Here is a 13,570-nt window from a genome sequence, read left to right as displayed (position 1 = left end):
AACCCCACTCTGCTGCTTCTTGAACATCCCAGTGCAGTGCTGTGACGGTGCACCTCACTTTTTACTATGCAGGCTTTGCTCGACATTCGGGGTTTCTTCTGGGCCATGACTCCCGTTTGTTCTAAAAACCAAAGTTTTAGTAAGGCCTTTGCAAATGTTTAGAAAGAGAAGAGAAGAGCACACAAAGCATAGCATCCCAGCTTGGTTATGGTCCTGGGTGCCTATGGCTAATTATTTTCTCTTTATATTTATATAATAGTATCATTATAGCCTTGCAGCATTTTTGCCTCCGTGTCCCCACCCTGCCCCCTACCCAGGCCACAGCTGATGAGGGTTTTTCTTCCTCATGTTGTAACATACTTTTTAATGCCATCTTTGATTGGCTGTAGAAACTCTGAGAATAATTCTAATTTTATTATTCTCCTAGTCTTGGACATTCGAATGATTTCTTGTGTTATTCGGATAAGGATATTGTTTGCAAAGAAACTTGTAGAGTTTCCTCCTTTTAGTCATACAAGTTTTCTTTAAGAATTAGAAAATTACAAAATTGTAATGATCGTGTAGAAGCATGTAGAATAAAGTGTTAATGTTCCCCAGTTCACAAGCCTGATTATTTCCTTAGGCTAGAATCCCATAACAGAATGACTGGGTTTTAAGGGAGCGACTTCTTGTGTTTTCCAGGTTGAAAGTTATTTCAAAATGCTGTTCGTAACCCTCCACTTTCCAAAATGAACCTCCTTTATCTCAGCTCCCCACGTGCTATTAGGATCACCCCTGGAGTCCACGTTCCTGCGCACATCTTTCATGTTTACCTGCAGTGTCTCTCCCCAGGCAGGAAACCATGAGGGAGGTCCACGCCCTGGCCCCAGCAGCTGACTTCCCTCCCTGCCTGTCCACTAACTCACGGCCTTCCTCAAGGTCACCAATGAATGAAAGGGCACTTTCTTGGCAGCCTCTTGGCAGCATTTGCCCTGTTGATGACCCCCTTTTAGTGGCCAGGACCTTTATAGTGAGGGACGTGCAGAACCTAACGTCAGACCCCGCACCCAGGAAGCGTTGTGGAAAGTGGTTCTGGAATGAAACTGCCCCCTCCCCCGTGGCCCCACATATGCTGCTGGGCTTCTCTCAGCTCCCCACGCACCTTCATGGGCCCACCTCTTGTCCTTCGGTGGTCTCCTTTGGGCCCTTACCCCCAGACGTTTTCTGGGCCTGTTAGGTAAGTGGAAGCTCCTTCACTGGTGACCCCAACTTGAAACAACCTCGACTTAGTTCTCCCAGCTAAAACATCCCATTTCTCCACCTTGAGAAGTCTGTATACACAAGCCCCCACCATCTCTACAGAATAGGCCACCTGCATTTCCCTCCAGATTCAGCCTCTGCCCTGCCCTGGTGGGTGGGATAGTAAGTGTCCTCTTTTTGTTTTAGAAGAGATGGTATCAAAAGAGGTTGTTGCTCATAGTGATGTTGTTGTTTCATGTGGGTTTTGTTTGTTTTGCTTTCTTGATGTCGGTGGCAGCTCCCAGGATTGGTCTGATAGTGACACATATTAAAAAGATCTGGAGGGAAGAGGCTGAGAAGGAGCCTCCTGTTGGCTTTCTCTGGAAGTTGAGTGTATTGAAAACAAATGGCATCGTGCGTTCAGGAAGGTCCCCTGATACAACCTGAGCTGTAGGTGGAGGTGCCCATCGCCAGCCATCAGTTCACTTGCTGTGCTGCCGCCTAGCGAAGGAGAGCGCTCAGGTAAGACCTGTGGGCTAAAATCTTGCCCTGGGGCGCTGAGGAGACCCGCTTGGCCAGCTCAGCCGATCATTAAGCTATTAGCTTACCAAAAGCTTTGATCAGATGCCCAGGAGTATGGTGGTGGCGTGCAGTAAACTCCCTCCTCACTGTCCCTTAAGCTTCCTACTTCAGTTTGCGTGAGAGAGCACACTCTTCCAGCCACTCCCCAGGACCGCTTCCCTGCCTTGCGTTAAAAACACTACTAGGCAGCCTCTTTGGGCCAAAGTATTTTCCACGACTCCTAGATGTTTTCCTGCTCCTTTCCGCCTCTGTGATCTGACTGTTGAGTGTAGAGGTGTCTGTTGCCTTTACTGGAAGGAGCGATGCTTGTGCGCCTTTGTGTCTCCCGTGACAAAACGCGGTTGGAGGAAGGAAAGCGAGCTCATTCTTCGCTGTGAAATATCAGTGCTCTTTTCTTCCGAACAATCACCCAGTCGTCCCTTTGTGTCTCCTGTGCGCCCATCCATCTTCATTCCCTTGGAGGCAGGCGGCGAGCCCTGGTCCAGATGGAACAGAGTTGCTCACACATCTCTTGTCGGCGTCCCCGTGCAATCAAGTGTGCTGTGCCGTGAGGGTCATTCAGACAACCTGGACTCCAGAGTGGAGAGCAGTCCCAATCTTCTGTGGACATGACGCAAACATCCGAGCTTTTAGATTCTGTACTGACAGTGGGATGTCTGCATCTCTCAGTGGTCCAGCTTTGTCGGGGAAAGTGTAGTTCAGTTCAGTGACTTCTTGAGATCCCTCCGTGCAATGTCAATCATTGCTCAGTGATTGACATTGCAGCTTGGTACTGACCGTGGACGGGGCCGCAGTTGTAACTGTGGTCAGTCAGAAATTGTACAGGTCGGTTCTGGCTCTTAGCACACTTTCTCGTTGGGGACTGGGGTCTTCGTGTGTCACGCCTTGGCAACGGCAGGCGCTCTGTCAGTCGACATCAGTGAGAAGGCTGTGTTAGATAAATGTCACTCGGGTGTGCAGTTGCTATGGATGGGTTTGCTTTTCCCCTTTAAAAAACAAGCAGGCTAGCTTTTTCTCTTGACAGTTTTCCTTTCAACCTTGTTTTGTATGGATTTTGTGCTGCTGCTTATTATGACATTGGACTGGTTCCCAATAGGAATTCGATCATTACCCGTTAGGGACCGGTTTTTAAAAATACTTCTAAATGTATTTATTTTTTTCTGCCGTGAGGTATACATGCTCTTCTGGTAAGTAAGTCTGAGGTAAGCTATTGATAAGGGGACCGAGGAGCACATTACATTTATTACATCCTTAACGAAGGAGCTCAAGAATGTCCTTAATAAATACTGGTGAACTCATGACTGCAATTACCCATCTCCAGCTCTCCCAGGAATAATGGGAACGGGCCACAGCTACGATAACTCTGCACAATCATCATTGACTCTGGCCCTATTGATTGTGATTAACCAAGATGTATGGAAAACAGTTTTAAGTGTTCAGTGCATGTCTCTCGTAAGGTCCATTAAGACTTTCATTATTTTTCAGTTGATGCGTCTTAAGATCCACTTTGATGTTTGCTGTGTGCTGCCCACAGAAAGACGCTGCGCTGTGGGATTGATTCATTTTGTTAATTGCATAATACAACATAGCCATGTTTCATAGAAAACAGTAAATACTCTTGCTTTCATTGATTGACAACAATCTTTGGGACTACTACACAGAATATGGCTCCGGTGAATAGTTCCTAAATGCTCTCCGTTGAAGGGCAGGGGCGTTTCTTGAAATGTGGGCGCTGCATCTACAAGGGCTCGTGCCCGATTGCTCGTGAGCCTTTAGAGCACTGTCGTCTTCCAGGCTGAGGTTGGTGACGTCGGTGAGTCAGTGAGTAGGCACTAAGCACTGATGAATATCACAGACTCAGGTGTTTCCGATGTTTTCATCAGGTTGGTGTGTGTGTTACAGATGTTAGGGTAAGAGGAGAGCAGGGTACCACAGTACCCTCAGGGCAACTGCTAGCACAGATCTGGAGTCGGCCAAGGTTTTAGAGGAGGTGACTTCTCACCTGAGTCTTGAAGGGACAACTAGAAGTTGGCCAGGTAGAACTTGGAGTGGGGCAGAGATGCAAAAGACGTGACACAGGTGCCGCCACTTCATGCTCCCAATGCTTCGGGCGCATTAAGAACCCAGGATAGCAAAAATAAACAACAAAAAACCCTTTTCACTTTCACTTTGGATAGCTTTTACTTTGCTGGTGAGATGGTGGCCTCTAGTTTCCAAGTCCTCCTTGATGCTGGGTTCTAGGTGGCCACTACCACTTGGTTGGATTTGACTCAAATGAAACTATTTGCCATTCTTGGTGTGAAGCCTCCCAATGAGGCTCTTTTCGGCTGCCGTGGGATTCTGGTCAGAGTAGATTCACAACGCAAGGTCAGTCATCAGGTATGGCTGCCGAAGTGTGACCTTGTAGAAGCTGAGCCGTGACCAGGCACTCTGCCTGTCTGTCCACGTCACTGTGAGGCACGGATTATGTCTGCCCGGCCCACAGTGCCATTACCAAGGCATTGAGTTTCATGCGTCTAGCTGGGAGGTGGGTGTGCCGTCAATGGGCTGGGATCGGGCTGTGCTGGAAGGCTGGATCACAGTACTGGCATCTAAGAGGTCCTGTATAGAGCCCATCGGTAGGGATGGCCCTGAAAAGGGGTACTTGTTGGAAGACACCTCGAAGGAGGCAGAGTGGCTGATGGGCTGTGCAGCAGTTTGAGGAGAAACCTAGGGGCCAGTTTTGACCCCAGTGTGCGACAACAAGGTTTCCTGTGACTGAATAAGACATTCACCCCTACTTAGTGCTAGGACCCTGAAAATAACACTACCCCCACCCTTGATATGAATGGCCTTGAAAAAAAATTTTTGGAGCCAATTAAGTTCTGGCACCTGGACACAGAACGGCAGCCCTCCTGGAGAGTCACTTAAGAAAGGTGGTTAAAGGTTGTCTTAAGCTGCTCAACATTTCTTCCTCTTTTTTCTTCTAGGCAGTGGTTCTCCACCTTCCTAATGCCTCGACTCTTTCATACAGTTCCTCATGTTGTGCTGACCCCCCCCCCAACCATGAAATTATTTTCATTGCTACTTCATCACTGTCATTTTGCTGCTGTTAAGAATCGGGCGACTCCTGTGAAAGGGTCGTTCAACCCCCAAAAGGTTTGCACACCCCAGATTGAGAATCTAGTCTCTCAGTGCAAGTAAGTAGTCTGCTTATGAGAAACGGAGTAGTTAGCAAAAGCTCTCCTGTGGTGAATCATTTTAAATTGGCGATTGCTCTGGGCTGCCGGCTTCAGAGAGGCTCGATTCCCATCCTTTCAGCAGAAGATGAGCTGTGGTCTCTGACCTGTTTATGTAAAGGTAAACGCAACCTTGCCAGGCGTGAAAACAGACTAGGAAGACTAGGGCGTCATGGTCCATGCCCTGGGCAGGGGCACATCGCTCCTCACGTGTAGAAGGTATCTTTCTCCTTCCGGTTCGCTTTCGTGTGTTTACAGAAGCTAATATGTTAGTTGCAGTTGTACTTTGCACAGACACCAATTAGAGAGCCATCAACATTGGGATCCAGAGGCTTACTGACAATGCAACTGTCAGAGTGGCGTCTTAATTGGTGGAGTGTAATTGTCATTAGGCAGCGATAAAGACATCTGGAGCTCTGGAGAAAAATCAGCCTTTTTTTTCCTACCTCCCTTCGTTATTTGCCCTGGCTTCTTCTGGCCAAGGTTGTTAAGCGTTTTTAGATCACATTTAGGGTTTGGTCCAGGTCCCTCTGCCCCAACCAGTGTTTCAGCCTCGTGCGAATGTCTGTTTCATTAGCACTGGTTCATTAGTGTGCCTGCCGCCTGACGCCGCTGCCCTGGGGGTTTTCATTCGGGTGAGACTTGCGAGCCTGCTGCTGAGTCATCCCATGGTGCACACAGGAGCCGCGGAGTGGCTGTGCAGTAAGACATCTGCTATTGTCCCCCTCATTGGCTGTGAAGAATGGAGTCACTTAAGTGGGCATTTATGGAAAAACTCAAGGCTTGCTGAGATTGCTTACCCCATGTTTGGAAGAAATATACGAGGGGCCTTCCAAAAGTCCATGAAAAATGCAATCGAAAGGCATGGAATCTTCCCATGAACCTTTTGGAAGCCTCCTCGTCCTTGAAACTGCCTTCAAGTCGATGCTGACTCATAGCGACCCTGTTACAGGATAGGGTGGCACTGCCCCTATGAGCTTGAGACTAACCCCTTCAGCGATGTGTTGGTTTTCAACCACTGTTCCAGCAGTTTGCAGGCCAGTGCGTCACCACTATGCCACCAGGGCTCCTCCATATATTTTGGGTTTCTGTTTTGTTTGTTTTTTTTTTCTGCTCCTTCGTATTTTAAGCAGTTTATATAAACAAACACAAGACATCTCTTGCATGTCAGTGCTTTGTCCATGGTGTTTAGTCGGTCATTTTGATCTTCAGCAGGAGAGGACAGGCAGTGGGCATAAAGGAGATGCTTCTCCAACCAGTGAGGTGGGTGCTGTGGATACCTCCTCCAGGCACTGGTTATTTACTGAGAATCGGCTGTGTGCAGCACTTGGGGGAGGCGGGGGGGTGGCAGTTCGGTGCTGACATAGGGCTCTTCTCCAGGACTTTACAGCCCTGCTGAGAAGAAAAAGACCTGTGAAGTGTAGCAATCAAATAGCGATAAACGGGATTGCTTCCTTTCTTCAGGTAAAGGGCACCTGGTGAGTCAGAGAAGCCTGTGTGGAAGAGGCAGGGCCTGTTCTAGACCTGGTGGAGTGGGCAGGATTGGGCAGCGTTGCCTCAAGCTTGCCAGCACATGGAAAGCCCTGCTGCTCGGCCCTACTCTCTGAGAGTCAGGTTGCATTGGTGTGGGGGTGCTAGGGCATCAACCATTTTAGCAGCCTACTCGCCGATTCTAACCTTCATCCAGCACTGAACCCTGCTGGGCTGGGTTGTGAAGAAGGAAGGTGGCCAATGTTTGCAGCTGGGGAATGGCAGTCTTGTCCGGAGTCTCCCTCTTAGAGTGCTAAGGAAGAGTGGGCCATGAGGGGGGCAAGGGGTGGAGGGCTGGAAGCTAGCTGTGGAGGAGGGTTTCTAGTGCTCGACCCAGGTATGAAGCGTCCTCAGTTAAGTGCTAGGGGGCAAAAATGTACAACCCCCTTTCTAGGTGCCAGGCAATGCTCTAAGTCATCTGGTGCACCATGTCGAGCAAGACCTAGCACCTGACCTCAGGAGCATCTGGCTTCGTAGGGGAGACCGGCAAAGAGTAACTCTCATGTAATTGTCAGGAGGGAAAAGTGCAGGCTGCCAGCTAGGTGGATCATGGAGAGACCTGGTTCCATTTGGACAGTGAGTCCAGAAGAATGGCTCATGTGACCGTGCATTATCAGGGCTTGGTCCGTTGAAGGTGGTGAGACTCAGAAGCAGGGACATACATGTGAGGGACTGACTAGTGGCTTCACACTACGGTGGTATTCTCTAGAAGGAAAACAGTGTGGGTGGTAGGCAAGTGGGGTGTTGAGCCCTACCCCGGTTTCTACACTAGTGCCCTAGGACTGAGACCGCTAGAGACAAAGATAAGGGATTCAGAAACGTTTTCAGCCCTGCTTTTGAATGGAGCATGCGTTTAATCTTACTGTATGGAGTTGCAAGGTGAGTGAGAGCGTGTCTTCTCATTGAGACCCTTTTAGATTTAACAGAAAAGAGATCAACATTTTGTATCTTACAGTGGAATTCTGTGTGGTTTGGCAGTGTTAGCACTTTTCCCAAGTTTCCTTATTGTTGCTTTGCTTCAGAACGCTGGTAAGGGAGCTGGGGGACCAGAGCACCCCGACTTAGGTTCTCTTTTCCATAAGCTGCTACTCCCTAAGGAAGTGCCAAAGGGAACAGTGGGAACATTACTGGGGTGTCTCAAAGGACTGGTGGATTCCGACTCGTAGTCACCCTGTCGAACAGAGTAGAACTCCCACATAAGGTGCCTTGTAGTCTAATGTACAGTTAATTTAAAACTGACCAAGACCAACAGCATGTAAATACACTCCCCCGGTTTGTGCACATCTTACTCTCAGGGTGTCTTGGTTCTCAGATCTCCCAAGTTCCTTCCTCTTCCTTCCTTCTTGTTACCATCTCTGTATTTCGGCAAGACATTACCTCCCACCCTCGTCTTTGCTTTCTGAAGTGGCTAGTTCCTTTTGCGCCAAATTTCCCCGCAAATATTTGACCACGTGCCATTGCGAAATTGAAACGTGATTTTCTTCCAGTCTTTGGGCCGCCGTCCTTGGTGCAGCCCGGATGATACAGGTTGACTCTGGTGGTTGTGGGCTGTGTCCCAGGGAAGAAGGGGGATCTGGACCAGTGCCCGGAGCCAGCTCGTGCCTTGGCTCTGGTGATATCAATATCGGCCCTTGCTTGGGTTTCCTCCGCCAGTCTCCGGGACACTCATGTCATGAGCGTTTTTATGTGCTGGGGGATGAGTGGCCAGAGCTCCATCTCCCGGGTTTTAGAAAGCGTCTGGCTTCTCACGTCCTCCTGGCGCCATGCTGCAGGCAGTGAGTGCGCTGATTCTCCAACCAGAGGAGTTGTGCGGCAGTTCCCTTCAAATGAAGCTGCGCACGTCTTTCTAGAAAGAACTGCTATATTATGTAAATGTAGCCTCCATGAGTTGGCTATTTCGTAGTTTATTAAAATAGCTTGTGTGAGAAATTGGCCTTCTAGAGTCACTTCATAAATGCCTCGTGTCCTGGATTTCAGCGATGAGATAAATCTTGGAGGCCATCTTGTTTGGTCACAGTAGGACGCTGAGGCCTGCGTGGCTAGGCCCTCCAGAGACCCAGGGAGCCACTTGGAATGGTCAGCCTGTCTGTGCGGCATCGCTAGCCCTCCGTCCTGAGGCGGTTCAGCATCGACTGGAACCCTCTGTAGCCGTCAAGGACCTTTGCTTAAAAGACTGCTGTGGCAGGCCGCGCACCGCCTCGGCATCTGCCCCGTCCATTATCCTGGGCCCGGCTTTGATGGAGAGACTCGTTTGTTGGCGCGGCAGTGATCACAGGGGAGAGGGAGTGCTCCTGTCTTCTAAGTGGGCAAAACCGGGGCGCGTCATGCATGCCGGCAAGAGCTTTTCATGCGAAGGCAGCATTGTCTGGCTGCTAGAGGCAAGATTTAATTGTTTCAGCAAATCAATTAGTCTTTAGGGACTTTAATCAGTCAAATCTGATGCATGGATGAGGTATTCGAAAGCTTGTGCCTGTTAGACCATTAGTTCTTAGTATGTGCAGTGTCTGTCTCTGTGGGTGTGGGCATGTGTGTCGCTTTTTCTCCCTCTGGTCTGTGGGTATCTGTGTGCAAATCCAGCTGCTTATATACTTTTTTGTCGGTGATTGTTTTAGTAGCAGGGCGTACGGTTGTACAAGTGCAAAAGGAGGGAAAACAAGCCGATGGTGCCGCGCCGTGCCTTATCACAGCGTTCTCATTTGCTGTTGCCACCAGCGTGCCGTGAGAACACGAAGCCTGCTCATGGCCTCTGCTCCCTGGCCGACTTGCTGTCCTGGTGGAGTTCCTCGCGGATGCCACCGTGCCCACATCTTGCGTCTCTTGTCCCAGCACACCGCTCGTCCCCCGCACAGCCCTGCTCTGCAAGCCCCCTTTGGAACCAAGTGTGCCCTTCTTTTCCAGATACACATCAGGCGACGTGAGGGTGTGGGACACCCGCACCTGGGACTACACCGCCCCCTTCCTGGAATCGGAGTATGAGGAGGAGGAGCCTGGAATGCAGCCATATGTCTCCTTTGTGAAGATAAACAGCGCGCTGGCGGTAGCGGCTTATGAGGATGGTAAGTAACCGCAACCCTCCTCCCAATTAAGAAAAAAAAAAGCATTACAAAAATTAAGCAGCTGTGGCTGACTCTTCCCCACACCCACCAATAATCCTTCCCTATATACACGTGGACACACACACACGCACACATACTCCTGCCTTTATGTGAAGAAGTTGGCCAATAACCCTGAGTGCATTAGTAGGCATTGGAACACAGCACCCATTAAAACCGGTGTTTAATTCCGACTGGAACTGTCGGGCTGGGTGTTAGTGCCAGACATGAGCCTGGCCAAGCCATCTTAAGCAAATAACTTGTTTGGTGTAAAATATTAAATATACTTGGCCTACTTTCCCATTAGCCCCTACCAAGTCCAAAGTGAAAGGGGGAGACATAGAGTCTCTTGACAAATAGGGAAATAGAAAAAAGCCACGCTCCCCCCTCCCCCCAAGCTTTGCACCAGCATACACTACAAGGTCATTTCTAGCAGAGCTGTGATGTACTCTCTCAGGGACTGGAAGAGTTCACTCTGAGTGAGAGCGCTTGTGCATTGAGACAACCAGAGTCATGATGCAACAATGTATGGCCACTAGACATCCTGATGTCCTATCCTTTCGCTCTCACGCCCCTGACCTTGATGCACCCGTGGCTCTCTAGGAGCTCTGCTTACAAACCTAGCCCGAAAATCGGACCACACACCATTTCTGAATGAGCACGTGGCTGCTGTGGCACCTTTGCCATCATCGGAGGCGGTGCAGAGGGACACGGCTAGATATTAAAGCAGCTAGTGGAGGGACGCTATTATATCCATATGTCATTTGAAATGAAAAATCGGATTGGCATCGTCCATCTTTCCGTGTTAGTATAGCATCACAGGCACTATTCTGGTTTGGTAACAGTGGACGGCATTGATGGATTGCATCCGTTTCAGTCTGAGTTGACTACTGAGAGGTTTGTGTTTCTTGAGACCCTGTGCACGCACAGGGGAGCAGCATGAGCAGATTTGCTGGCCTCCAAATTACCGAGTTTCTGCCTTTTTATAAACGGGTAAGCCAAGAGTGCAGCGCCTTTAAGACTAGCATCGTACAGTCTGAGGATCATCTAGGAGCTGCCTTTGCCACACACACCCCTTCTCCTACAGATGGAAAGCGGAGGTCCAGAGAGGCCAAAGGATTGGCTTGCAGTCACGTCACACTAGTAAGGTGGTGAATCCAGGATGGCGATCGTGGCCCCCAGGGCCGCGCTGTGTGTGTATGGCCCGCTCTGCACAGAGACGCGTGTAGCAGTGGGTGCCTGACTGATTTGTGCCCTGACTCTTATCTCAGAAATACATCTTGCGGGTCCTATGACTGATTAGAATTGTCCATGTCACCCTTCACCTTACTATTGGGCCCCAAACTGGGAATCTGTGTTCTTTGCTGAATCCTTGGCAATTAATCTTCTCCCCTCCCCCATTTAAAATGCAGGCGTAGCTTTGCTTTATTGCACTCTGCAGATAAAGTGTTTTTCACAAATTGAAGCTTCAGGGTGACCCTGCACAAGGCCAGTGTGGCGACAACCTCGTGTGTTCCCTTCATGAGTCTGTGTCACGTTTTGTTCTTAACAGTATTTCAAACTCTTTCATAATGCGATTGCCTCACAACGGGCCACAATCTAGTGTCGGCACCACTACCTTTAAATGCACTGGGAAACCAAAACCTTCACGTGGTGACGTTACCGCGTGGTCTGCAATGGAACCTGTGATATTTTTGAAGAGTGCTTGTATTTAACGAGAAAAAAAATTATAGTTAAAATTCAAATAGCAAAAATTTATAAAGTATCCCTCCCTGTTCCCGAACCTTCTAAAATTGTATACTGGGGGGCCAACTCTAGATATCTCTCTGTACCTTGCTTTTTAAAAAATTACTTTTAATCTAGTGCCCTATTGTGGGAATCATAAAAGTAAGCCTCCTGTCGTTAACGGCTGTGTCGCACCATTCTGCACAGTGAGAGTGTAATTTATTAGGCTCTTCTTGATGAATGTTTGGGCTATTTATTATGAAAACCAGTGTCTCAGTATCCTTGTGGGCTTGTGCAAGTGTCTCCCTTGAGAAAATGATGAGTGTTTACTGGGTACAAGCCTATAGATGCCTTCAGTTCTGACCAGGGTTGCCCACTTGCCCTCCAAAAAGATTTCACCAGTTTGTCCTGTCTTCTAAAGTGTAGGAGAAGACTGTTTCCTCTTAATCTCCCAGTAGGTAAGACTATTTTGATGTCATTTTTGTGTCGCTCTGGTGAACCTGAAGTACCACGAACATCGAGCAGGTCCGTGAGTTTGGTTATTGTTGTTGGTCTGTGCCCTTGATCAGGTCTGACTCCTAGTGACCTTCTGCACAACAGAACCACGCGCTCCCTGGCTGCTCCTCCCACCCTCTGTTCTCATGTGAGCCCATTGCTGCGGCCAGCATGCCAGTCCGTTTTGTCGAAGGTCTTCCTCTGTTTTATTGCCCCGCTACTTTACCAAGTAGGCAGTTCTTCTCCAGGGACTGGTCTCTCCTTGGCAACATACCCAATGTACGTGAGGCAGTCTCCCTTTCCTTTCCTCTAAGGAATATGGGGTCAGGCGTAACTTAGTCCTTTAGGAAACAGCCTTGCTTTTTAACACTTTAAAAAGGTCTGTGCAGCATTCCCCGATGCAACGAATCACTTGATCTCTTGACTGCTGCTTCCATAGCGCATTGATTGTGAATCCAAGCAAGATGAAATCCTTGGCAATTTGTCTTTTCATTGTCATCATGATATGACCTACTGGCTCAGTTGTGAGGATTTGGGGTTTCTTTGCATTGAGTTGCAATCCATCCTGAAGACTGCAATCCTTGATCTTCTTCTGCAAGCGCTTCTAGTCATGTTTGCTTTCAGCAAGCGAGATGTGCCATCTGCATACACCTTCCTCCAGTCCTGAGGTCACGGCCTTCTGAGAAGCCAGCCTACAGATTGAATAAGAATGGTCAGAGAACACAACCCCGCACCCCTTTCCTAACTCTGAGCCGTGAAGTGTGCCTTTTGTGTTTCTACAACTGCCTCTTGATCCGTTACAGATTCTGCGTGAGCACAGGGTAGTGTTCTGGGATTCCCATTCTTCCCCAGGCTATCCCTAGTCTGTTATGATCCACGCTGTCCAGTGCCTCGGCCAGTCAATAACACACAAGTAGATGTCTTTCTGGTGATCGCCTAGATCCAGCTGCATCTGCAATGATAGCCTTTGATTCACATCCTCTTCTGATCAGGCCTGGATCTCTGGTAATTCCCTGTCAACTGTTGTTAGATGATCTTCAGCAGAATTTCACTTGCTTGTCATTTTAACGATCTGGCTCAATAATCTAATGCTATTCTATCCTTTGGAATGAGTAGCTTCCGGTCAGTTGGCCAGGTCACCGTCTTCTACAGCTCTTGGCGCAGACCAGTGAGTCCTTCCAGTAATTCATCAGCTTGCTCTGAAACATTTCCGTTGGTATCCCATCAATTCCTGCAGCCTTGTTCCTGGCTCATACTTACAGTTTCTCTTGAACCCCTCTCAGTCAGTACCATTGGTTCATGTGCCACTTGTTGAAATGGTGGGATGGTGACGAGCTGTCCTTGGTGCAGTGATTGTGCAGTTTCCATCTTCTTTTGATGCTTCCTGCATCATTCAATGTTTTATTCATAGAATCTTTCAGTATTGCAACTCGCCTTGAATTTTTTGAGTTTTTATGATATGCTGAGTGTGTTCTTCCTTTTTGGTTTCTAGCTCTAGGTCTTTGCAGTTTAGTATAATATTTTACTCTGTCTTCTTGAACTTCCCTTTGACATTTTCTGCTGGGTTATTAGTTGTTTGCATTTTGTTCTCTGTAAATTGGTTGGTTTCGGTCTTGCCTCATTTGTCTTTTGGAGTGTTGATCTTTCCTGGTTGAAAGAAAGGGCGAATATGTATATATATTTCAAAAATTTTAGTTTGTAGTTTATCCT

The 13,570-nt window shown here is 48.4% G+C and overlaps 1 protein-coding gene across 1 annotated transcript in view; it reads left to right on the top strand.

Annotated features, from left to right (window-relative positions):
- FBXW8 (F-box and WD repeat domain containing 8) overlaps window positions 1-13,570 on the top strand; it is a 128,866-nt gene that overhangs the window by 48,155 nt on the left and 67,141 nt on the right. Inside the window, exon 5 of the mRNA XM_075533848.1 lies at window positions 9,447-9,604. Coding sequence (XP_075389963.1) covers window positions 9,447-9,604 — 158 coding nt within the window. The remainder of the gene's footprint in view (window positions 1-9,446; window positions 9,605-13,570) is intronic.

This window comes from Tenrec ecaudatus, chromosome 16, assembly GCF_050624435.1.
Source record: "Tenrec ecaudatus isolate mTenEca1 chromosome 16, mTenEca1.hap1, whole genome shotgun sequence".
Lineage (NCBI taxonomy): Eukaryota > Metazoa > Chordata > Mammalia > Afrosoricida > Tenrecidae > Tenrec > Tenrec ecaudatus.
The sequence above is the reverse complement of the archived record's forward strand: the minus strand, read 5'-3'. Positions and strand labels throughout refer to the sequence as shown.